At 47.2% G+C, this 27,424-nt stretch overlaps 1 protein-coding gene across 3 annotated transcripts in view; it reads right to left on the bottom strand.

Moving 5' to 3' along the window:
• Positions 1-7,371, bottom strand: part of LOC311243784 (mitochondrial carrier homolog 1-like) — a 49,691-nt gene extending 42,320 nt beyond the window's left edge. For 2 of the 3 annotated variants that reach the window (XM_084333127.1, XM_084333129.1), the window contains exons 1-4: positions 7,181-7,371; positions 6,569-6,653; positions 6,366-6,472; positions 5,952-6,029 (exon numbers count right to left, since the gene is read on the bottom strand). In XM_084333127.1, the coding sequence (XP_084189253.1) occupies positions 5,952-6,029; positions 6,366-6,472; positions 6,569-6,653; positions 7,181-7,342 (432 nt within the window). In that variant the 5' untranslated portion in view covers positions 7,343-7,371. The remainder of the gene's footprint in view (positions 1-5,951; positions 6,030-6,365; positions 6,473-6,568; positions 6,654-7,180) is intronic. The other variant, XM_084333128.1, reaches the window with a different exon arrangement.
• Positions 7,372-27,424: the final 20,053 nt, after the last annotated feature.

The following is a 27,424-nucleotide window of genomic DNA, read 5'->3' as shown; positions in this document are numbered from 1 at the left end:
GCCATAATGATTTTATTGCAACGAATGTTATAATAAAAGCCTTTCCATACATCTGTCTGATTGAAAACTTTATTAACAGACCGCAGAATGGGCATGCACAACTCCGCACGGGCTGAGATATGAACAGTAACGCTTGCTATCTATGTCGTCATTGGACATTGCTATGTTTGGGTAAATACGCTAATGTTATTGAACGTGTAACTATATAACGTTAATGCCACAAAACGAATGCCTTTGTTAATAATAATTAGTAACTTTGATGCAGTGTGTGGGGCGGCGTTGTTCAAAAGTTTGAACGGGTGTGGACCAGATTGACGCGACACAATCCTCTTGGGCAAAACATCACGATATCCACAATACGTTAAAAAAGTGTATCGTTAATGAACTGTACCCGATATTTATATAATATCGTCATATCGCCCAGCCCTATTTGACACTATTGACCATCACATCCTCCTCAACCGTCTACACTCCATCAGTCTTTCTGACTCTGCCCTCAACTGGTTCCAATCATACCTCTCCGACAGAACTGAGTATGTCTCCTTGGGAGGGAAAAAATCCACAGAACCTTCCGGTCACCTGTGGTGTCCCCCAAGGATCCGTTCTTGGCCCCGCCCTCTTTACCCTTTACTTTCTCCCCCTCGGCCGTGTCATCAGCCAGCATGGAATCTCCTTCCATTGCTACGCTGATGACACACAACTGTACCTTAACACTTTGAGTGCCACAGACGTGTTATGTCGTCATTTCATGCCCCCTGTTGAGTGCCACCGACGCGAATTGTCGTTTGATTTTTTTATTAGCGATCTGAATTCATATTTCATCAACAGAGTCTCCCGTTGGTACAGCAGCCCCTCTAGGAGCTCCGATGGGAAAATACCGCCCCCTATCGTCTATCTCTGTGTAACTGCAGGCCATTCGATTATACTTGTGGATCTGTGGAGGGGGAGCCTCCTCGCTCCACTATGTTGGCGAGGGATCTGATGAACAGGGAAGTGATCGCGAGATGGAAAGCAGCCTGGAATATATATTTACAGCAGCCAATAATCAATCAATAAACGCGATCGATATTTGGAATGGCGATCAGGAATTGGAATAATCTTTTTGGAGAACATCTGATCTAAGGTAAGGAGTCTATGTTACCAGTTTTAGGATAATCAGAGCTGTATTCACTGAGATAACAGCGTGTCCCGTATGTGTATATGTGTGTGTGTGTGTGTGTGTGCTGTTGAGGAAATGAGAGAATCGATTTCTCAGCTCGCTTCTATAGCGTGCATAAGTACACATATACCATCGATAATCTAGCGTTTATTTGAAAATGATTCATAAATAGGCAGACAAATGACAACGTGTCTAGTGTATTCGAGAATATTCCAATAAATGCCGTTTATGAGGGAATCTTTCTATTTTCCGGAACTTTGAGAAAACGATAGCTTTTCGAAATGCTATAAAAAGGATATGAACCGATTAAAAAACTATCCGTTTTGACAATGTTGACTGCAAACAAGTCATTGATAAGCGACGGGCAGATTAGACACATAGCCATAATTTAAAACACAGATTCTGCGTTTTTAACGCTATCATTGAAGTGGATGATGGCACTCAAGGACATTAATCAACGTTATGGCTGGCACTGAAAGTGTTAAGACTGACTCACCCCCCTCTGCAGCCCTGCCATCACCATCCCCATCATCTGCAGCCCTGCCATCACCATCCCCATCATCCACACTCACTACCTGCCTGGAGGAGATAAAGACGTGGATGAAATTAAACGTCCTACAAATGGTAAATGGCTGCTTTTTTATATAGCGCTTTTATCCAAAGCGCTTTACAATTTGTTACTCACATTTTACCCATTCACTCACACATTCACTCACACACCGACGGCGGAGGCAACCATGCAAGGTGCCAACCTGCTCAACGGGAGCAATTAGGGGTTATGTGTCTTGCTCAAGGACACATCGACATGCTGCCCGGGAGGAGCGGGAATCGAACCGGGAACCTCCGGATTGCCAGACGACTGCTCTGCCTCCCGAGCCACTGTCGCCCCAGACAGTACAACTCAACAGCTCCAAAACCGAAGCCCTCCTAATTGGCACCCCCCACCAGGTCCAATCATCCCCCATAACCAGCATCTCCTTCTCCAGCCAAGACCTTCCCCTCTCATCCATAGTCACCAACCTGGGTGTGAAAATTTACCCTCACCTAAACTTTGAGGCCCACATTAAACACCTGTGCAAAACCTCCTTTTTCCACCTCAGGAACATTGCCAAATTCCGTCCCACACCCACCCTCCCAGATGCTGAAAAACGTGTCCACGCCTTTGTCTCCTCCAGGCTGGATTACTGTAACGCACTTCTCATCTGGATTCCTAGCAAGAGCCTCCAGAGGCTCCAATACATCCAGAACAGCGCTGCTAAGATCCTGATGAGAGTGCGTAAGTACGACCACATCACACCCATCCTCCACTCACTTCACTGGCTCCCCATCACCGCCCGGACTGAATACAAAATATCCCTTCTGACCCATCAGTGCATCCACGGAAATGCCCCCCACCCCCCCTACCTCAAAGATCTCCTCACCCCACAACCCTCCACTCGTAACCTTCGCTCTGCCAACACCAAACGCCTCTGTCCCCGCAGGACCAAGCTCCGCACCATGGGCGACCGGGCCTTCTGCTCGGCTGCTCCTCGCCTGTGGAATGCCCTCCCTGACTACCTGAGAGCACCACAGACCACTGATTCTTTTAATAAAAGAGGACTAAAAAACATACCTCTTCACCAAAGCTTTTTTTTTGTTTCAACCTTTTATACATGCCTTGGTGTGTTTTATCCCTTTTTTGTATGTTTTTATGCCTTGTTTTTTAAATGCCTATGTTTTTACCCTGTAGCACTTTGAGATTTGTAAAGTGCACTACAAATTAACATTTATTATTATTACTTACATCATTGCTTTTTTTCCCCCAATAACTAAAGGTGTGCCACAGGGTTTAATTATAGGTGTTTCTTCACTGAATGGTTGTCAAGCCCATCTGTATGCAGATGATACTGTTGTGTATTGTATTGCTGACTCTATACAATTGGCCATTGAGAACTTACAACTTTCCTTTATTACCCTCCAGGAAGCTCTTAAACTTAAACTGGCATAGTGCCTCGCACACCTATGCGGCCGTCCCGGGTTCGCCTCCCGCTCCCGGTGACATTTGTCGCAGACTCGCATGTCTTCCCCGCCTCTTCTCCCGTTCATCCTCTCCTCCTCTGTCGGTCATGTCTGACCATGAAAAGCAATAAATGCTAAAAAATCTAAAAAAAGAGCCAGAAACATTGAATATGATGGTTTAGACATTAAGTGGTTCTAGCATTGAGAGTCCCTAAATATAAATATCTTGGTGTGTGGCTCGATGAGAAATTTACATTTAAATTCCATGTGGACAAACTTGCCTTGGACATGCAAACGTAATCATTCGATAATAGAACGTTGCTGTTTTACACCAGTGTAACCATGGCCTTAGTCTTGGACTATGGTGATGTAATTCATAGGAATTCTGCGGCCTCATCCCTTAAATCCTTGGACTCTGTATATCACTCTGCCCCAGTGGTGCAGTGGCAAATTGACAGTAGGTCAAACGCTCCACGCGCGTGCGCGCGCATGCACAGTTTTTTTTGGCTGCTCTCGTCCTGCAGCTGGATACTATTGCCTCACAGCGCGGCCGTCAGCGCGCGGCCCAGAGAGCGCCGCTGGCTCTGCGGCTCTGCAGCTGCATGCTTCTCCGGGAGTCCGGTTGGATAATGCCATGTAAAAAGCGATTGCGCGTACTTCAGCCTCAGTGACCGAGGTATAACGCCGTTATACCGAGTTATACCAGCACTGCACCACTGCTCTGCCCTCAGATTCATCACTAATGATTAGGGGTGTAACGGTACACAAAAACCATGGTACGGTACGTACCTCGGTTTTGTAGTCAAGGTTCGGTATGGGTCTTCGGTACAGTGGGGGAAAGTTTGGCTTTCCATGTTCCACTCAGGGGTGATGTAGTGTGCAGTAACTAATTGTACTTGTAGGGCTGTCAACGTATATTCTATATTGAAATTAATAATAGACTTGTAAAAAAAAAAGATTATAATAATAATAATTATATTAGATTGTGAAAAAAACAGCCGACGGTGGGCGGTCGTTGGTGGTTAACATACCGTTGTATTCGTTCGGTACACTACACAGCCGTTCGGTACGGTACGGTACACACTGAAACAGTTCAGTTCAGTATGGATACGTGTACCTTTACACCCCTACTAATGATAGATACGACACTCATCAGTGTGTCCTTTATGAGAAGGTTGGTTTGTCCTCGCTGATGGAGAGGCACAACAAACACTGGTATTTGTTCATTTTTAAATCCCTTTCAAGAATCAAGATTCAATTATTGGGGGCGGTTGGGTGGCGTAGCGGAGATTGCGCTCGTCACCAATGCAAGAGGCTGCGGTCTCGACTCCCGGAGTCAGCATTGCCTGCGGCTTGGGCCAGTCGTCATACTACCCGTAATTCCTCTAATAGTAACCCCGGCTTGTATTTGTTTCAACTGTAGCGGGTACCAGGCTTGTATCAGGAGGAGGCCTGTATAAGAGGGGGGCCTATATTTCAAATTTTCAAACGGATCATAATGAATAAATCAACATTTTGTGTCAGTTTGAACCCAGTAAAATGTACTGGGTTCATTTATTGAAACCAAGTACTGTATGAAATAGTAAACAGTGCAATTACAGGTGGTCACTGGTCATTTCAACGTTTTCAAAGTGAAATCAAGTAACTAGCTCAGTATGCAGCTCAGTATATTAGTAACCCGGCTTGTATTAGGAGGCCGGCTTATAATTGCTTAGCTCAAGAGCGCACCCGGCCATTAATAGAGACCCGGCTTGTATTTGAGACCCGGTTACTATTAGAGGAATTACGGTATCTCAATTGGCAGAGGTAGCGGGTGGAAAGTCGATGGGTGGGGATTGGACGTTGTGGACAGCGACTCCTACAGGTCGGTTGGGTGACGGTTGTACAGCAGAGTCAGGAAGTATCGGGGGCAGCGTGAGCCTCCCACGCGTTACTCCTCGCCACTGAGAGACCGCGCCGTCTAGTGAAAAGATGCGACAGGCTGCCTCCTCGTGTACCGGAGGGGACACGTGATGCAAGGCTTCTATCCTCACTACAGCCGACCAGTGGGAGGCATAGTCTAGCAACGTTCAAGATAGGGGAGGGGAGAATTGAAGGGGAAAATAATTGGCGTTACGAAATTGGGATGGGAAAACATTTTTAAATAAGGAGAAAAAGTGGATACAAAAAAATAAAATCAATTATTGGTAAGCTACCTCCTTATAGTACATCATTATTGGAATGGAATTTTGGAACCCGTTCTAGTGACCCCGTTCTAGTTCTAGTAGTCCTTAACACTATCAGTGCCGACCTTGTTTACCTTTTTACCCCGTTGAATGCCATCATCCACTTCAATATTAGCGTTAAAAACGCCTAATCTATGTTTTAAATGATGGCTATGTGTCTAATCTGCCCGTCGCTTATCAATGACTTGTTTGCAGTCAACATTGTTGAAACGGATTTTACATCGACAAGACGAGATCAAATGCAGACGCAGTTCTGTTCTGTCGCTCCCGCTGTCATCGTCACACACTCCGCTGTCAGTGCAGCCGGCAGGTGTGTCTGATTGGCTGCACTGATGCAGTGTGTCAGTGGGCTTGATTGCGAACAGCTGCGCACAGCGGCCATTATTGTTCGGCAGAGGTCCGTTATCGAGTAATAACGGACCTCTGACGAGCGCTATTGACCAATCACAAGCAAGCATTTCGGCGAATGTGAAAACGCCATGTATAATAACTTAAGATAATTCCTAGGTGGTTCTGTGGTTAGATGTCTTCATGTGAGATTTGAGTATCACTGCTGTAGCACTGCTCACCTCTTTGACCACTTTCCTGAGTGAAGTCTTCAGGTCGTCTCGGTTGGACACGTGCTCTACCTGCTCCTGTGGAATCACCTGGAGAGAGGAGTCACACAACAGCTGCAATTCACAAATAGGTACTTTTATGTTAATTCCAGTCACACTGATACATTCTACATATCAGATAAATAGATTAGATTAGATTAAAATGTATTATTATTATTATACAGCACAAGTACAGTATGACAAAAATAAATGTGGCATCCAGCCAGAGTGCAAATGTAACAGTAATATACAATGTACAGGTGATTTAAAGTATATACATTAGTACTATTGGGTGTAGTGCTAATCAGATGTATGTACCGAGTTACTTGTAATACCAATATGTACAGTGATACAGCCGGTATAAAGACACAGTATGGTCATGGCCACCTGTTTGACTCTGCTTCTGACCATGGTAGTGATGGCACTGGACATGATGCGAGGAGACAGACCACGAAAGAGTCCTCTCTTTCCATCCACTCTCACGATATGCTGTGCTGAGGACACACAGAACAATCTCTCGTCTTCTCTCCCCTTCCCTCACATGTGTTGCTACACGTTAAGGTCAGCCACCACGACGAGACCCTACTTACCATAGGAAAAGAACCCAGGCAGGTACAAGACTTTCCTCCCAAACATAGTGGAGCCCACAGTCGGGGCGAGGGGCTCATGTCCCATCTGTAAAAACACAAGCATGCAAAAAGCACATGAGCACATGATTTGCTCTGTGACAGAGCAACTTGTGTAGTAATAATAATAGGAGGGGAGGTGTGGTGGTTGGCAGAATCTCTCTTCACCTGTTGAGCATCCTCAGCCCTCACCAAAAAGACATGTTGTACCTAACCTTAGGCTGATTGGCGCTGGCAGGACAAGGAATAATTTGACACAAATAAAAACAATGCACGATAAGGTGCTAGGAAAACTGCTGGCCAAGGAAAAATATAGAGCTATATTTGTCAGTTTCATTTACATGATGATGTGATGCCGTGCAGTGACAGGAGATGATGACAGTGATGATAGTCTGCCATTAGCTAGTTAGCCAGCGAGCTATCCTCTCGTAGCTTCTAAATGTAATACAAGCTAGCTGTTTTGTAACTGTCTAGAAAAGCAGTGTTGAAGGTGGCATGTGATTTATACTGAACGCTACAATAAAACACAGAGAGATAACATGGCACACAAGCCAGTTAGCGAGCCAACGCAGATACCTGAATGAGCAATTTAACGTAGAGGAGCGGGTGCGTGATCGCTGTCACCCCGGCTCCAAGTAGTACAATTGCGGTGTCCATGTCCACGGGTGTCGGTGACGCATCCCGGTCGAACTGGGGGTCTCTTCGCCCCGGCGACAAGTCTTCTGGGGTCATCATCATGACGGCGGAGTTGAGAGAAGAGGACCCCTCCTTCCTCCGGTCTGTCAAAAGCAGTGCAGGGATGCGCCAACAACACGTGTCACGTGACCGATGGAACCAAAACATAGGGGCGGAGCTTACCCCTAGCACCGCATGCGCATGTAGGAACATGTAGGAGCATACTACAAAAACCTAGGGGTCCACAAAGATGACTTCAAACTGGAAATGGTAACAACAGATGAGGTACTCAAAAAACTGAGCGCCCTCCAACCTAACAAGGCCACTAGCCATGACAACATCCCCCCCAAATTCCTCAGAGACTCAGCAGCCGCCATCACCCCAGTCATCACACACATAATAAACCTCTCCATAAAACAGGGACACGTCCCCAAGGACTTCAAAATTGCGAGAGTGACCTCCCTGCACAAAAAGGGCAGCAAATTAGACCCAGGCAACTACCGCCCTGTTTCTATTCTTACCTCCATCTCGAAAGTCATGGAAAAAATTTTCTACGAACAGGTTGAAAAGTACCTAGCGGAAAAAATCTAATCTACGAATTCCAATCTGGCTTCAGAACATCCCACTCCACTGACACATGCCTTCTCTACTTGAACGACCACATCAAACAAAAGGTGGACGCGGGCAAATACTGCGGCATGGTCATGCTGGGCCTACAAAAGGCCTTTGACACTGTCAATCACTCCATTCTGATTGACAAGCTAAAAGCAATTGGTTTTGATAGTCTATCAGTGAGCTGGATGCAATCCTACCTTGAGGGGAGAGAACAGATAGTGGAGGTAAACGGTATCCTCCCCCCCCCCCCCCCCTCACAGTGAGCTGTGGTGTTCCACAAGGAAGCATACTAGGACCGCTACTGTTCCTAATTTATGCAAATGACATGTCGTCAGCTTGTGACTGCAACTTGTTCTTGTTTGCGGACAACTCAGCCCTGCTGGTCTCTGACAAGAACAAGTTACAGGTTGAAAAAACCTGTCCATTCTCTTCGGATCAAATAACAAACTCAGCAAGACCGACGGCTTCTCAGTTACAGTGGGTGACAATATTGGCTTACATCCAAGGGGCTAAACGCCTTAACGCTCTCCAGGCCAGGTGGGCGTTATTCTTCACTCGATTTCGATTTTCCATCTCCTATCGGCCCGGTTCCAAGAACGTCAAACCTGACGCTCTGTCACGCCAGTAGGAGTAGGAGGTTGGCCTGGGCAGAGTACACGCATAATACCCTCCTCTCCACCTCTACTGGTATGTCTCCCTTTCAGTGTCAATATGTTTTTCAACCTCCTGATTGTGGACTTCAGGAGGTCGGGGGTCAAGGACTACAGCCCCCTCAGCATCGACGGGGCACCAGTTGAGAGAGTGAACAGTTTCAAGTACCTCGGAGCCCACATATCCGAGGACTTGTCATGGACCACACACATTGACAGTGTTGTGAAGAAGGCACGACAACGCCTCTACTTCCTCAGGCGCCTAAGGAAGTTCCAAGTCAGCCAGAAGATCCTTAGGAACTTCTACTCATGTACAATAGAGAGCATCCTGACCGGCAACATCACCTCCTGGTTTGGGAATAGCACTGCACAAGACCGTAGCAGACTACAAAGAGTGACACGTTCAGCCGAACGCACAATTAGAGGGGGGCTTCCCACCCTCCAGAACATTTACAACAAGCGGTGCAAGGGGAAGGCTAAGAGAATTATTAAGGACTCGAGCCACCCGAACAACTGCCTCTTTGAACTGCTGCCGTCAGGCAAGCGATACCGGAGTCTTATGGCGAGCACAGAAAGACTCAGAAGGAGCTTCTATCCCCAGGCCATCAGGCTGCTAAACGAACAATAATCGCTAAACGAACAATAATCACTATGCAACAACCATCAAATGCACACAGCACACACACCCACACGCACACACACACTCACTCAAACAAACAACACACTGCAGCACCCACTCTCCACACTTAGATCACACAAACACACTTACACTTTATATTTATTGATAAAGGATTTGCACTACAACTCGTACACCTACTGTGAATTGTACCTAAACTGCACCTCGTCCATTTATGCCTTGCACTATATAGTATTGTATATTAGTACACTGCACAGTATTGTATATTGTATGGTAACTACGTCTACGAACATTGTACATATGTCTAAACTGAACACTGTGACCTCTTTTTTTTCTTCTAATTTTTACTATGTTTTTATTTCATACTTATCTTGTCATGCACAGTCTCTGGAGCGCAACAGTAAGAAGCATTTTGTACAAAAGTATTCTGTACTTCTGTATGACAACTATTAAAGAAACTTGAACTTGAAAACTTGAAACTTTGTTCCCCGAACAGGAGCAGGAGGCTGAGGTACCATCGGCCCAGGCACATGTGGCTCGCTGTCGCAGGACGGGGAACCGGGTTCGAGCGGCGCTGCAGAAGGCCTCTGTTAAGGCTCAGCGGCAGGCTAACTGCAACCGCTGTCCGGCTCCGGTTTTCCATCCCGGGCAGCGGGTTTGGCTTTCCACCCGTGATCTCCCTCTCCGGGTGGAATCCAGGAAGCTGGCTCCTCGCTTCATAGGCCCCTTTAAAGTGGTCCGTCGGGTGAACCCTGTGGCTTACAGGCTGCTGCTTCCGGCCTCTATGAGGGTTCATCCGACGTTTCATGTGTCCCTGTTGAAGCCATTCCGCTCATCGCCCTTGTCCCCGCCACTTCCTGCGGTTCCTCCGCCTCACATTATTGATGGTCAGACTGTCTACACTGTGTGGAGGATCCTGAGTTGTAGGCGGAGGGGTAGGGGCTTTCAGTTCTTGGTGGATTGGGAGGGGTACAGGGTAGAAGAGCATTCCTGGGTGCCTCAAAGGGATATCTCAAAGGGATATCTTTTGATCCCAGCCTGATCGATGATTTCCGGCGGCTGCATCCCAAGGCCCCTAGGTGAACGTCTGGTGCCGTTCGTCGGGGGGAGGTACTGTAACGTTCTGGGTTCTCTGGCCTGTTGGCCTGAGAATTCTACCACCATTCTGACGTCTGTCACTTGCTCCCTAATTGTCACTGATTGTCTGTGTTCCCTGATTTGCTGTCACTCTGTGGTGCATGTGGAATGTGTGGAATGCAACCTCAAATAACCCCTGTTTCCTTATGTTTCCCGTTGGTTCTTCACACTCTCTCCAGTACCTGTACGCAGCGGTACCCTGGACATTCGGACGATCCCTTGCCCTGATCGTCTTGTGACTTTATTTATTTTTCTTATTTTTGTTCATTCTCTCTGTTGACGCCCGGCGTTGTATACTGTTCTCCTGTTGCTCTAGTGCTGTTCCTAGCATTAAAGGATCCACTTTGGTAAAGAGCAAACAATCTCTCCGCCTCATTATTGCCTACCACAATTGGTACTATTAAAGCACTTACCTTTCGCCGTAACACCTGGTGGCGTGCAGGATGCACGTCCGAGTAGTCGCAGGCCCTTCTATGCGAAGGTAAGTCCCACGGTCTGCTCACCCTGTGCGTTTGAGGTACTGTTCCCTCTTTGCACAGTTCGGGTCCGGTCTCCCTCCCGCCCCTCGCTAGGGGGGGCAGGGGGGCCCGGATCCTCCCCGGTATTCTGATGGTTGTAGGGGACCTCAGCGGGTACATCTGTCAGGCTTTCCGCTTTGCTCCACTCTTGTGTTCCAATAGAGCAGAGCGCAAAGCTATACGAAAAATAACGAAGGTTATCCTATAACCCTAGTTATATGAGTATAGCGAGCGCTCTGCTCTGACTCACTGAGGACCCCACGTGTCTTCCGTTTCGGCGGTGAAAGACTGGGGAAGGAGCTGGTAGTATGGCCATGGCCCCGCTTATGTGTGAGCGGATGTGGGCATGGCCAGGCAGCTGAGGAGCGTGCATGTGGTTGAAAGTTTTCATGATAGTATATGATTAAAGGGACAGTTCCAATAGAGCAGAGCGCTCGCTATACTCATATAACTAGGGTTATAGGATAACCTTCGTTTTGCCCACATTCATATAACTGGAGTTATAAAGGACTAAGAACCCTGCCAAGACCTAAAAAGGAAAAACAAGGGGAAGGAGTTCATACAGTAAAAAACAAAAAGGTTTTAAAATACACACTTACCCAAAACTAGGGAAAGGAGACCTTGGCAGTATAAGTTAACCTTATAAAGGGTCTGGGGTCCCCAGTGTGTAACAATGCATGCACCATATATCAGAACTGAGGATAAGGACAGAATGAGAATGACTAACCAGAAAAGCAGGTTACAAATTGTAACAGGAAAAAGGAGGAAAAACTGCTTTCCCTATGTGTAAAAACACTTATCCCTGAGAAGAAAAAATGCTATCCCGCCTGAGAAGAGAGAAGCAAGTAACAGTGGGATAGAAAAAATACTATCTCTCCTAAGAAGGCCCGAGGACGCAGTGTGGGAGTTATGAATTGTAACCACAAAGGGGAGAAGACATTTCAGTGTATAAAATGCATAAATAACGCCAAATAGAGCAGACTAGAGCTTCACACAGGACTCCTCCCTCCCAAAAATGGCTCCTGTCCCATCTCATTCACGTTTCTTTTTTTTTCTTTTTTCTTTTTTTTAAAGGGGTACGTCCTGCGTGAGACAATGCTCATTGGTTCTGGCCACAATTATGTTCATAAAAATATATAGCTATATATAGAAATTCACTTGATTTTTATTCCCATCTGCTCACGTGATTGATCATGAAAGTGACTCCCATCCCGTGGGAATCCTGTGACCCATGGTATTCCTGACCAAATGTCAGGCTCCCAAGTTGAGGATGAAAATGAGAGAGAGACTTCTCTGACACATACAGCAGATATAATCTGATAAAGGGGCATGGGCTCAGCCTTTCAGAAACCAGGCCATCAGCCACTGTCTGAGGATGAAAAGCTCCACTGTGCACCTGGGACAGAGCCTCGTGGGACCATGGAATGGGCTGTGGAGGAGTCACTAGATTTGGAGCCAAATCCGTCTGACAATGTCGGGATGCACCACTCTTCCCCTTCTGGAGGTATGCTCTCACATTGTCCACGCCCGCAATGTGGAGAGCTCTGAGACTGCGCAGGTGGACTGAGGCCCATAACCACAGTTCTTCTGTTGTTTGATGAAGGAGGGGGTACTCCGTGTGTAGGCTGTGGAAGTGCTTGAGCACTAGCAACGCTGCTCTGAGCTCCAGCACATTGATGTTGGGGGCAAAGGTCTCTGTCCACCTGACCCCTAGGTGTAGTGGTTACGTCATTGTTGTTTCCGGCCGATCCACCTCGCTTGAAATCGCAATGTATTTCCTTATTGCCCATTTCTAAATCGTCTCGTTTAAAACAAATAAAGCATGAACATTTGCATGGTGTACCTTTCTGTGGGTATTCATCCACAATCTATAGCTCAACATGAAAATATTCACAATTAATTGTAAAATAATTACGTCAAATTTTATTTCAACCAAAAACGCTTAAACAATAATGTTAGTGATAGAAGGGAACTCATTTTGTGCAAAAATGGAAAGCTTGCCAATGTTCATGAGGCAGAATTGTTACAATAGCCGATAATCCATTTTCCCAATGATAAATCCCTAAATGGGTGGACCTCGCGGGCGGTCCAAAGTGACGTCAGACTACACCTCCCTATTGCATGAGACTGTCATGTCCCTCCCCAGGCTATCAGGGAGGCATCCATGAAAACTGTCACATGGAATGGGATGCTCCCCATGGGAACCCCCCTCAACAGGATTTGAGGGTTTCTTCAGTGGTCCAGGTTGCTCATAACAAATTAGTTAATGGTAATGTGTTACGTTCCAAGGCCCGGTCCTGGCTGGACCGGGCATGAGAATAACATAGGACAGTGCTCTCCTCCTGACATTGGCTCCCTACCTCCCTCTGGTGACCTAAGCCCGATGGTGCGGTCTGCCATTTTATGTTGGTTGCACATTATTGATTTGATTTCTAATATTCTGTTATCCTGGGCCATCTCATGTCTGTGTTTGATGTCACCCCCCTGTTGAGTTGTTGTGTGTCATTGCCTTAGTGTCTAGTTGTGTTTAGTGTGTCATTGCCTTAGTGTCTAGTTGTGTTTATGGTGTCATTGCTTTTGTGTCTAGGTTGTGTTTGTGATTCTGTGTTTTGGCCAGGTGTTGATCATTGTTAATTCGTGTGGGTATTTAGGTGTCTGTCTGTCCTCATTTCCTGGTGGTGTCATTTCCTCCAGTACCCCGTGTTGTCCCCGTGTCGTGCCTGCCTTCCCCGTTGATGTCTAGTGAGTCCTTGCCTGTATACTCCTGTCGTTTTCTTGTTTTCCTTCGTTGTTTTGTTAGTAGTAGTGTCTTTTATTTGTATTGTATATTGGATCATTAGTAAACACCCCTTCTTCAAGCATCGCTCCTCGTCTCTGCCTCCGTTCCTTCTCCCTTGTCTGCAAACTGTGTTCTCACCTTCATCATCACCCCTAATCGTTACAGTAATGGTAGTTTCCCTTTCTGGCACACTGGGTCAACGACTCTGAGGTGAACAAACCACCTCTTATGTAGTGTCATGTCATTTTATTTTACTTATTTGATTTATTACATTTTTTATTTAGAATGATTTCATATTGCCTAAACATAAAATCCGGGCCACTTATTTGTCAAACACTTACCCCAAAGTTGTTGAAATGGTCCTACTTCTCAAAATGTCAATGGAGAGTCTGTTTACTGGAGGCTGACATCTTGATTAGAATGTAAAATTTATTATTTTCACTCCAAGTCACATTTTATTCATCATGGCAGCACCCAATAAACAGAAAGAGAAAATGTTTAAAACTTGGACCATTTCAACTACTTCTGGGTATCTGTAGTATCTTATGTTTAGGTAATATAAATCACATAACAAATCATCACCCTACTGGTTATCTAAAGTTAATTTCAGTCTATATTAATTTGCCCGGCCGCTATGATATGAAGCAAGCAAAGCATATACAGCCTTCACTGAGAAGACTCCCTCAGACAGCCATGTGTGCCTCTTGGGACCCATAGGACTGGCTTCAGGTAGGAGCCAACAACTTGGCATGTTGCTTTGCCAAAGCTCGATCTCTTGGCAGGAGGCTGAGGAGCAGGAGTGTGCTGGTTGGCAGCGCTGGCCAGAATCACGGTGGCAGAGGCAGCTGCTGCTGGAGGGACACTTTGTTTACCTGACCTGGAAGCAGACCAGTGGGTAACCCTTGGAGGAGAATGGTACTGACCAAGGTGCAGTCTGCAGGACTCCAGAGGCTTGAGGAAATAATGGGAGAGATGGCGGGAGACATGGCATCCTCGTCAAAAGAGGCTTTCACTAGAGAGGGGGCCAAGGAGGAGGTGGGCTTTCTGGGGTTCAGAGGGGGAGGTGTAGGACAGCCAGATGTGACGCTGGGTGAGGATGGAAAAGAACATCACCCTGCCTGCAGAGACAACCAGAGCCAGTGTGAAGGATGGCACCAGAGGTCTTGGCGATGACAGGTTCTCAATTTCTTCATGGTTGAGTATCTCTTTTCTCACCACCAAGGATGACAGGTAGGAGGAGAGAAGCGATATGTTGCTTGGTTGGTGATAGGTGCATTGGTAAAATTATTTCAGCTTCAAGATACAAAGCCCACATGAAATCTCTCTCTCTCTCTCTCTCTCTCTCTCTCTCTCTCTCTCTCTCTCTCTCTCTCTCTCTCTCTCTCTCTCTCTCTCTCTCTCTCTCTCTATCTCTCTCTATCTCTGGAGCTGGATGCAATCCTACCTTGAGGGGAGGGAACAGATGGTGGAGGTAAACGGTACCCTATCCTCCCCCCTCACAGTGAGCTGTGGTGTTCCACAAGGAAGCATACTAGGACCGCTACTGTTCCTAATTTATGCAAATGACATGTCGTCAGCTTGTGACTGCAACTTGTTCCTGTTTGCGGACGACTCAGCCCTGCTGGTCTCTGACAAGAACAAGTTACAGGTTGAAAAAACCCTCAGCTCGGAACTAGGCAGAATCTGCATATGGCTCGCTGATAACAAACTATCATTACACATGGGCAAAACGGAGTCCATTCTCTTCGGTTCAAATAACAAACTCAGCAAGACCGACGGCTTCTCAGTTACAGTGGGTGACAATATTGTCACAAGGAAAGATGAAATTACCTACCTGGGTTCCATCCTAGAGGCTAATCTCTCCTGTGACAAAATGGCATCCAATGTAATAAAAAAAGTCAACCAAAGAACTCGATTCTTGTACCGGATCTCCTCTCTGGTAAACAGGAATACCCTGAAGACTCTGGCAGGAGCACTCATTCAAGGGTACTACGACTATGCTTGCACCTCATGGTACCAAAGCACCTCAAAGGCGCTAAAAACAAAATTACAAACATAACTTGCAATGGGCCTGGTCTACAAGATACACTACATGACCAAGGTACCCATGTACATGTCAAAATACTTCCCAAAGGTCAGTGAATACCACGATCACAACACCAGAGGGAGCTCCACAAATCATGTTAAACCCAGATTCGGCTCAAATAAGGGACTAAACACGTTTCGCAATTATGCCACATCAATGTGGAACGCCCTACCCAAAGCTGTAGAGGAATGTGGATCACTACCCACTTTCAAAACCAATCTCAAGGGACACCTACGGGAGACTGCAATTCAAAACTGGCCCCTGTAAATGTCCTAACCCAACCCCCTCCAATGTACAGTAATTTACCTAGTATGGTTTTGTCAATAGTCCAATGTACAATTTTGCTTGTTTGTACAGTGTCTCTCCCCCCCCCCCCCCCCCCCCAATGTACAGTTTTGCTTGTTTATACAGTGTTTCTCCCCCCCCCCCCCAACCACCTCCAATGTAAATTACCCAGTATGGTTGTCAATATCCCAATGTACCCAACCCCCCCCCCACACAACCCCACCCAACCTCCTCCAATGTACAGTTTCTACGTCAAATGTATATACTCCCTTTTCTTGACTCCTTTTGTATCACAAACAGTACTGTATTTGCAAATCTGGTATGTCATAAATGTATAGATGTAGCAGTACTGACTATCTGTATGTCATGTATGTCATATATCACATCCATCATCCATCCATCATCCATCACCCTCAACATAGGGGCCCCCCAGGGCTGTGTTCTGAGTCCCCTCCTCTACTCCCTGTACACACACGACTGTGTGGCTCAGCGGAGTAGCAATACAATCATCAAATTTGCTGACGACACAGTGGTGGTGGGCCTGATCTCTGTCAACGACGAGAGGGCCTACCTGGAAGGAAAACATTTTGTGCCAGGAAAACAGCCTCTTCCTGAACGTCAGCAAAACAAAGGAGATGATTGTGGACTTCAGGAGGTCGGGGGTCAAGGACTACAGCCCCCTCAGCATCGACGGGGCACCGGTTGAGAGAGTCAACAGCTTTAAGTACCTCGGAGCCTACATATCCGAGGACTTGACATGGACCACACACATTGACAGTGTTGTGAAGAAGGCACGACAACGCCTCTACTTCATCAGGCGCCTAAGGAAGTTCCAAGTCAGTCAGAAGATCCTTAAGAACTTCTACTCATGTACAATAGAGAGCATCTTGACCGGCAACATCACCTCCTGGTTTGGGAATAGCACTGCACAAGACCGAAGCAGACTACAAAGAGTGACACGTTCAGCCGAACGCACAATTGGAGGGGGGCTCCCCACCCTCCAGAACATTTACAACAAGCGTTGCAAGGGCAAGGCTAAGAGAATCATTAAAGACTCCAGTCGCCCGAACAACTGCCTCTTTGAACTGCTGCGGTCAGGCAAGCGATACCGGAGTCACAAGGCGAGCACAGAAAGACTCAGAAGAAGCTTCTATCCCCAGGCCATCAGGCTGCTAAACGAACAATGAATGAACACTACACAACAACAACCACCAAACGCACATAGCACACACATCCACACGCACACACTCACTTTAAACAAACACACTGTAGCACCCACTCCACACACTTTATAGCACACACCCACTTTAAACAAACACACTGTAGCACCCACTCCCCACACTTTATATTTATTGATGAAGGATTGCACTACAACTCGTACACCTTACTGTAAATTGTACCTAAATTGTACCTCATCCCATTTCTGCGTTGCACTATATAGTACTGTACATTAGTACACTGCATAGTATTGTATATTATATGGTAACTCAGAACATTGTACATATGTCTATACCGAACACTGTGACCTCATTTTCTTCTTCTAAATTACATGCTATACTATGTTATTTGATACTATCTTGTCTAGCACAGTCTCTGGAGCGTAACAGTAAGAAGCATTTTGTATGAAAGTATTCTGTACTTCTGTATGACAACTATTAAAGAAACTTGAAATATATGTCCTGATGAATTGAAAATGGGGGACCCTGATGTAAACAAGACGAAAGTCTTTCTCTGGTCTGCATCCCCTTAACAATTGTGTGTATTGAGTAGGGTGACCAGATGCAAAAAGTCCAAAAGTGGGACAACAGTAAGATTTTGGTGGGACAAAGTGGGACAACAGTAAGATTTTGGTGGGACAAAGTGGGACAAAGTGGGACAGATAGATAATGTAAATTTTTTTATTAGAATAACTGCCATGGTCTTCACTGAATAGATTTAAATCAAAGGTTAAAGGTTAAATCAAAATAAATACAAATTAAATACCACCTAACATCTGTTTTAAATATTCAAACGTCATCACTTGACAGGAATGTCTTGTGTTTGATATTCCTTGTTAACACAGAACTAGGGAAAACAGTGTAGTATAATACAAAAATAATAATACAAATAAATTGTGTTTCTATATTAGAATAACTGCCATGGTCTTCACCGAATAGATTTAAATCAAAGGTTAAAGGTTACCACAGTCGGCTGACCTGTATGAATGGGAGTGTTGTACTGTGTGATAGACACTTGTTATCTCAGCTGCAGTGACATTGTCCGTCTGGCTATCATTGTTTGGTTTAAAAAGAAACGTATCCATAGATCTGGATGTTTCTTTTTGGTGAGCCACTTTCAAGTGAGACTCACGTCCACTGTGGCGCTTCAAGTCGTATTCTCCTCCATGCGCAATTGAAAACGAACTATGACACAAAACACAGAAAGCCTGCTGCGGATTTCCTGCCATCTGCCTCACCCAGTCATGTGTCGTTTGCCAGTCTTGGTTGTAACTGCAGGTCCGTTTCTTTTTACTGCTTTCCATCTTGAACTAGTTTGCTTGTAATGTTGTTGTGTTTTTTTGACCAATCAGATTTGCGATATGAGGTAGCGTCTCGACTCAGTCTCAGTCACGTCACAAGCAGGCAAGCAGCGCGCTAAAGTACTATAACCAATCAGAGCAATGTGTGTGGACAAGAGGCGGGTTGCTACGTTTACTGTCTGTAGGGAGGGGCTTTTAGACGCATGTTTTTTTTGGCTTCGAAAAGAGGGACATCCTCTCAATATGAGGGACGTGGGACATTTGGTAAAATGGTGGGACAGTACAACCAAAAGGGGGACACCTGGTCACCCTAGTATTGAGCTGTACTGTATTGTACCCATTCTGCAATCTGTTAATAAAGTTTTCAATCAATCAATCAATCAATCAATCTCTCTCTCTCTCTCTCTCTCTCTCTCTCTCTCTCTCTCTCTCTCTCTCTCTCTCTCTCTCTCTCTCTCTCTCTCTCTCTCTCTCTCTCTCACACACATATTATCTTACCCTCCTTTAGTCCTTAAACAACTGCTGCGTATGTCCAGCAGGTGGCAGTATTGGAATAGTAGAGGTCCATCCACCAGAATCCTCTTTTCAGCTCCTTGAATTATAATTAAACCAATCTTTTAGCCAATTTATGCTTGTGCTATTGGGTTCCTGAAAACTTAGGACACACACACACACACACACACACACACACACACACACACACACACACACACACACACACACACACACACACACACACACACACACACACACACACACACACACACACACACACACACACACACACACACACACACACACACACACACACACACACACACACACACACACACACACACACACACACACACACACACACACACTTGTTCTCTCACATGTACAGTATATCTATCCACACCTGTCTGTCTGTATTTACCTGCACATAGTCATTTTACATATCTGTAGATACTATATCTATATCTGTACATATCCTACTCTTACTAGTTACGCTGCTGGCCAATAGTAGCTCATACTGTCTTTATTTATTATACTACAACTCTGTACATACATCTGATTAGCACTACACTCAGTAGTACTAATTTGTATATTTTGTACCCAGTTTAACCCTATTTACATTGTATATTGCTGCTGATGCACTTTACTGTTACATTTGCACTCTGGTTGGATGCCAAACTTATTTCCACTGTACTGTACTTGTAGGACAGCCCAAAGCCGTGTTGGATGGAGAAAAGTCGTAGATGGCCTATGCTCCATTGGGAGCGATGGGCCTTAGTAAGTAAGTAAGTACTGTACTTGTGCTGTATAATGACAATATATTTGAATCTATCTAATCTAAAGTCAATAACATTAACCTATTTATGTTATGTTAACCTATTTTTCATAGTCAAAGGCATATTGCTGCTTTGAGGCCATCCTCGCTTCACCATGTCAACAATGAAATACCACTTTGGGGGGGGGGGGGGGGGGGTAGGTGGAGATGGGGCCCTTGCACACTATGTAGAGCCCTAAGCAACTTGCATAGTGTGCTTATAGCATAGTGTGCTTATAGCAATAGTGACACAACGGGAAACAATATAGTAATGACTATATGAATGATCTAGCGATTGGTTTTCAGGATATGTGCCAAGCTGTCCAAGAGCCTCACCTCGCAGAATGTCATCTGATCCTAATTCCCGCTACTGACTATTCAGGGGAAAGAGACCAGTGGCTTGGTGACTAGTTTCTTCCACCTAGTAAACACAGTCAACCTTAGGCAGTCAAAATTATTTCAGCTTCAAGATACAAAGCCCACATGAAATCTCTCTCTCTCTCTCTCTCTCTCTCTCTCTCTCTCTCTCTCTCTCTCTCTCTCTCTCTCTCTCTCTCTCTCTCTCTCTCTCTCTCTCTCTCTCTCTCTCTCTCTCTCTCTCTCTCTCTCTCTCTCTCTCTCTCTCTCTCTCTCTCTCTCTCTCTCTCTCTCTCTCTCTCTCTCTCTCTCACACACACACACACACACACATATTATCTTACCCTCCTTTAGTCCTTAAACAACTGCTGCGTATGTCCAGCAGGTGGCAGTATTGGAATAGTAGAGGTCCATCCACCAGAATCCTCTTTTCAGCTCCTTGAATTATAATTAAACCAATCTTTTAACCAATTTATGCTTGTGCTATTGGGTTCCTGAAAACTTAGGACACACAGACACACACAGACACACACACACACACACACACACACACACACACACACACACACACACACACACACACACACACACACACACGCACGCACGCACGCACACACACACACACACACACACACACACACACACACACACACACACACACACACACACACACACACACACACACACACACACACGTCTGTCTATCTATCTCTCTCTCTCTCTCTCTCTCTCTTTTCTTTGTAAGTAATAACAAATGGTTGGTCACAATACGTGTCTACATTAGGCATATCTATTATTATTCTGGCCAAGGCAAACTGTATGGCTCTGTGACTTAATTGTTCTTTTCTATGACTTCAGGATATGACTCCATTCATATCTCCATGCTATAATCTAGTGTGTGACCATACTTGTAAGTAAAATAAATGTATTGTAGGTTTTGGTCTTTTCGTAAGCTATGTTGACGCTACACTTTCACCGGCCTGAACTGTCAATCAAAACACAAATGGCATAATTTTAGAGATGAAAGTGGAAGTAACCAACAGTTCATTGTCATTTAACAATAGAGGCTAGTTTACATTCATCATGAAATTATTACAAAGGAAAGGAACATTGAGGAAATGTCAACAAGCCTTTTCAATCAACATGTAATTGTTACGTCTCGGGGTATTGAACCCAATATGCATAGAGTAAATGATAGACAGGTTTTGTTCAAACCCAGTTTGGGTATATTTAATGATAATTGTTACAAAGGGTCAGATTAAACCGAATATATATATTTATTGCCTGAGATCCCATGTATAATATTTGTATATCGTTTGATATCCCTTGTATATTCTTTGTACATATACACGGAATATCCCTTTACCTGGTACAGGACAGACCATAATATTCGTTCTCCTATTGGAAACGATCCCCTAGGCGCCAGTGACTTACCCCCTAGAGCTGACTTGAAAGCTACCGACATGACTTGTCTTAACATGCCCGCTTCTGCCCATGAATACGGCTACCGAAAGCAGAGCGGCACTATTTGTCCACCGTACGTATAAATATGACCAGCGAATACAGAACTTCCTTTTCAGTTCGCCTTCAGTTCAGTCTGGTTCAGTTACCAAGTAAAGCCTTACCCACTACGCAACGTGCGGTACAGCAGGGCTCGTATTGCCTCAAATAGTCTTGTGTTATCCTACTACGTTTGTTTAACGTATCGTTCGCTCCTTGCTAGTAAAGGCCTTCATTACGAGTCAAAGACCACGTGGAGTGAGTAATTGTGCGTCTACACAGAGCACTTATTGCCGCGTGCTAATAAGGATAGTAACGTCAAGTTCAACTGTGAACCACGGACCAACCGGAGGATTTACCCCGGTGATTGCAGTGCCACTTTCGGGCAGGAGTACTATTATTATTCTTCGTTCTTCACCAAGCTGCTGGAGCAGAGAACCGCCTACCCCGCTGCTACTGTGGGATCTACACCTGCCCGTGGGGACATCACTCGAGCCCGTCTCTGTCGTACCAGAGGCTCCACGGCTTTCACCTGCGCGGCGCGCACATTGAGAGTACAGAGGCTGCCTTTCCCCGCTGCTCCAGGGAGTAAGATCGCCTCCGTGGAACCATTGACTTTCATAGAGCATTGCCTCCCCCTGCTGGCTTACAACCGGTAGTACACCCCCCTCCCCAGAGTACCAGATCTAATTCCTAACATTCCATATTGATTTGCTTACGCACATTCTTTGCCTTATAAGCGCAATCTAAGTAAAGTATATAATGTAATACTATTTTGATGTAATAAATATTCTAAACAAGTATTTGTGTGGAAACCGTTTCATTGTGGAAGTGTTCTAATCTAATATACTTGTGTACGGTATTGGCCAGTAATGTACATACACGGTAGTAGTTTAATGATACTAATACTTGATTAATACAGTCAGGGAATTGTACCCCTCAGTTACAATTGGTCCTTCGAGCCGGATAATAATTAGCGTAATATTAATATAATATTAATATTGACATGGCCGATGACGAACACTCCACAAACGGTTCTCCTAAGCTAGATCGCCCGCAGCGCAGACGGCAGCCACCTCCCTATCTAGAGGCATACGCTGTCAGTCCAATACCTAGCTTTAAAGGGAAGTTAAACGCGGAAAAAGTAGAAAGTAAAATTATGTCCGACCCTAACAACCAGGCTACCCCGCCAACAGAGGCCCTAGTGGGTTCTAATGTAACTGACCAAGCTCACGGTGGGGACCAGGAGGGAACTGACACGACTTTACCCCCAGACAATACCGAAGAAATAGTCCCCGATCAGCTCCGGGAGGAAGACAACCCTAAAGAGACGCGCACCCAGGAGACGGATCTCCTCGGTACGCAACAGGAGAACGGATCTCCAACAAGTACTGCCGGGAGCCGATCGCCCCGAACGGCGTCTTCCCCCAGCGAGGCGGACAAGATGCTGGCGCAGGCACTCATCGCCACCCTGGCAGCCTCCACCGAACGCGATCGACTTCAAGCGCAACAGACGTGCGAGCGCGAACATTTTGCAGGCGAGCGAGAGTGCTTCCAGGCGCAACAAAGGAGTGAAGACGACCGAATAAGACTGGAGACCAGACGCCTCCAGACAGAAGAGAACATTGAGAGAAGCCGCGCCGACGTCGCAAATGCACAGCTCCACGCTGCCCATGCCAGCGCCAATGCCCAGCGCGACGTCGCCAACGCACAGCGCGACGCTGCCCAGGCCAGCGCCAATGCGCAGCGCGACATCGCCAATGCCCAGCGCGAAGCCGCGCGCGACGCAGCCCATGCCCGGCGCGAGGCAGAGCGCGACCGGCTGCAGGCGGAGCTGATGGACAAACTGGTTGCCATGGCGACACCCCCTCACTCCGCACGGAGCTCTCAGAGATCGTCAAGACATGGGTCTAGGACACATTCCCCTACCCGACGAAGCGACCCGGGACCCCGCCAACAGGAGGATCCTGTCCACGTCTCGGAACCCCCTCCCCGGCCGGTCCATACGAGACCTAGCAACCGGGAAGAACCGGACCACGCCGAGAGACTGAACAGAAGACTCCAGGTCCTAGCAGAGGGAGATGAGGAGGAGGAGGAGGAGTGTCAAGCCGACCAGCAGCAACGTGCTCTGGCCCAGGAGGCCCAGTACAGCCCCGACCAGCAGCAACGTACTCAGGACCAGGAGGTCCAGTACAGCCCAGAAGTCAGCCCCGAGGCCCTGCGCTACAAACCCCCGACTCAACTCACGGGTGAGTTTGACGCACCGTCAGCCCCGAGGAACAGCACCTGGGTACCCGACCTTCGGTACCCACCAAGTACCAGCCCAAGACGACACGCAAGAGGAGACTCGCCTAGGAGGCCTCTCCCCCAACGCTCACCGATGTGCCAGTCATCCATGACATCATACATTGGCACACCGACGTTTCCAGACTTCACCCATGAGAACCGAGCACAGTATACGGAGCTCCGGATGTGCTTAGAGACAATGATGGTGGATGTCGCTGATGAACGCCACAAGTATGCAATATTACTGCAGCACCTGAAAGTGCCCCGAGCGCACAATATAGCGCTAGCCTATGCCACCTCTACGACCCCATACACCGCGGCTCTAGCAGCGCTGGACCAGAGATATGGACGTATATGGGATTACGTAATAGAAGAGATAAGGCATATTGACCGCTTACCCCCAGCAACAGACAATCGCTCACTAGACGACCTGTCTATAAAAGTACAGTCCCTGGTAGGGATGCTGGGAGCGCAACGAGAAAAGGGTATGCACGAGCTATACGCCAACTCTAACGTCGAGAGGATTTTAGAGAAGCTGCCGCCCGCCAGACAGGAGCGCTTCAGGCGGCAAAGAGACCACCGTGATCCTAACGGTCCAGAACCATCCCTCCTAGACTTGGCCGACTTCCTGGCGAGAGAAGTCAGCAGCCTACGATTGGATATGTTCGTGCGGAGCACACCAAGCTCCAGAGAGGGACCTAGGAGAGTAAACGATGGCCGAAGATCGGTGACTGTTATGCACCAAGCCGAATCAGTACCGCAGCACCAGAACCACAACACCCCCTCGACGAAAGAGGACCAGTGGAAGATTGAGTGCCAGTACTGTGAGGGAGAACATCGGCTCTATCAGTGCGAAGATTTCAAGAAGCTGACCACGGATGATGTGAGCCAGTGGGTCAAGGACCACCGCCGCTGCTTCCGCTGCGCGCGCAGCCACCTAGCAGCTGAGTGCCGCTTGAAAAAGAAGTGCAGCAGGTGCGGTGGCACCCACCTGGAGGTCCTGCATGACATCAACAGGCGTCAGCCAGGACAACAGAGTGGGCCCGTCGCGGTAATGTACCATGCCGAGGCGGTGGCACCAGAACCAAAGTTCCACCAGACCGCTCCCTGGTGTCCCGACTGCTACGGCAGACACTGGGAGTCAAGGTGCGACTCGTACCATATAGAGTCTACGTCACCACCCACAGGAGTGCTCCACATTGACCAGCACAGCGGGACCCCCCGTGTGCTCCTCAAAGTGGTCAGAGTGCTCCTGAGCCACGAGGACAACAAGGTCCTGGACACTTACGCCGTCCTGGACGATGGGTCCGAAAAGACTCTCCTCCTCGCTTCCGCAGCAGCCCAGTTGGGCCTGCGGGGTGTCAAAGATACAATGACCATACGCACCATCAGAAGGGACCAGAAGACCATAAAGGGTGAAAAGGTCTCCTTCGAGATAGCAGCGGTGGACCAGCCCGAGAAGCATTATAGTATAAGCAACGTCTTCACCAGCCACGACATAGGCCTGTCGCAGTACACCTACCCCATCCCACAGCTGATGGCTAAGTATGGGCACCTACGTCAACTACCTATACCGCTTATCGACGGCGCCACACCGACCCTGCTCATCGGCTCCGACCACGCGGACCTCATTCTCCCAATTGAGGCGGCCCACGTCGGACCCAAAGGATGCCCAGTCGCGGTTCAGACCCGACTGGGATGGACGCTCCAGGGCCCCCTCTACGGACTTGACAGTCAACCCACGTCTACAAGCTGCCTACACACAGAGGCGAGCGACACCGGCCTCTCCCCCGTACAGCAGAGGCTATTGACATTAAGCGAGGGGCCCGTGAGAGAACCGTGGGTACCAGAGGGAGTTCGGAACCCCACCCCCCTCAGCTGCGCTCCAGACGTAGCTTACCTCGAACCCAGCACCCCAAGCGACTCCTTGACGGGGCGGCCGGGACCGGCCCCTCCTCAGATGGGGTACAGAGCAAACAAGAGAAACAGACGGAGGAGGAGAAAGCACAGCCAAGCACAGATCAAAGCAGTCTCAGGCCCGCTTCCTCCTAAGCCCCCCTTCATCCCGTCCAGTCGTCATGACCATAGACCAGTCACTACCCCGAGCTGCGTGGCCGGCCGGCCGCGTAAGCAAAGTGACCACTGGGGCCGACGGAAAGGTCAGAGTGGCAGAAGTGACCAGCCAAGGGCGGACCTACCACCGACCCCAGCGAGGCTGATAGAGTCGCCAAGGCTCCCCGACTCGCCTAATGACGACCATGACCCCATGACTTTGTGAACTGCCCGACCCCTCACAACGGACATTGAGTAGTGGACAGTGCGGTTAATCTGTCTCTGCTTAGCTAATTAGGTGGGACTAATTAGGGGGCGGCTGTTACAAAGGGTCAGATTAAACCGAATATATATATTTATTGCCTGAGATCCCATGTATAATATTTGTATATCGTTTGATATCCCTTGTATATTCTTTGTACATATACACGGAATATCCCTTTACCTGGTACAGGACAGACCATAATATTCGTTCTCCTATTGGAAACGATCCCCTAGGCGCCAGTGACTTACCCCCTAGAGCTGACTTGAAAGCTACCGACATGACTTGTCTTAACATGCCCGCTTCTGCCCATGAATACGGCTACCGAAATCAGAGCGGCACTATTTGTCCACCGTACGTATAAATATGACCAGCGAATACAGAACTTCCTTTTCAGTTCGCCTTCAGTTCAGTCTGGTTCAGTTACCAAGTAAAGCCTTACCCACTACGCAACGTGCGGTACAGCAAGGCTCGTATTGCCTCAAATAGTCTCGTGTTATCCTACTACGTTTGTTTAACGTATCGTTCGCTCCTTGCTAGTAAAGGCCTTCATTACGAGTCAAAGACCACGTGGAGTGAGTAATTGTGCGTCTACACAGAGCACTTATTGCCGCGTGCTAATAAGGATAGTAACGTCAAGTTCAACTGTGAACCACGGACCAACCGGAGGATTTACCCCGGTGATTGCAGTGCCACTTTCGGGCAGGAGTACTATTATTATTCTTCGTTCTTCACCAAGCTGCTGGAGCAGAGAACCGCCTACCCCGCTGCTACTGTGGGATCTACACCTGCCCGTGGGGACATCACTCGAGCCCGTCTCTGTCGTACCAGAGGCTCCACGGCTTTCACCTGCGCGGCGCGCACATTGAGAGTACAGAGGCTGCCTTTCCCCGCTGCTCCAGGGAGTAAGATCGCCTCCGTGGAACCATTGACTTTCAGAGAGCATTGCCTCCCCCTGCTGGCTTACAACCGGTAGTACACCCCCCTCCCCAGAGTACCAGATCTAATTCCTAACATTCCATATTGATTTGCTTACGCACATTCTTTGCCTTATAAGCGCAATCTAAGTAAAGTATATAATGTAATACTATTTTGATGTAATAAATATTCTAAACGAGTATTTGTGTGGAAACCGTTTCATTGTGGAAGTGTTC

Source organism: Notolepis coatsorum (assembly GCF_963971535.1).
Source record: "Notolepis coatsorum genome assembly, chromosome: 17".
Classification (NCBI taxonomy): domain Eukaryota; kingdom Metazoa; phylum Chordata; class Actinopteri; order Aulopiformes; family Paralepididae; genus Notolepis; species Notolepis coatsorum.
The sequence above is the reverse complement of the archived record's forward strand: the minus strand, read 5'-3'. Positions and strand labels throughout refer to the sequence as shown.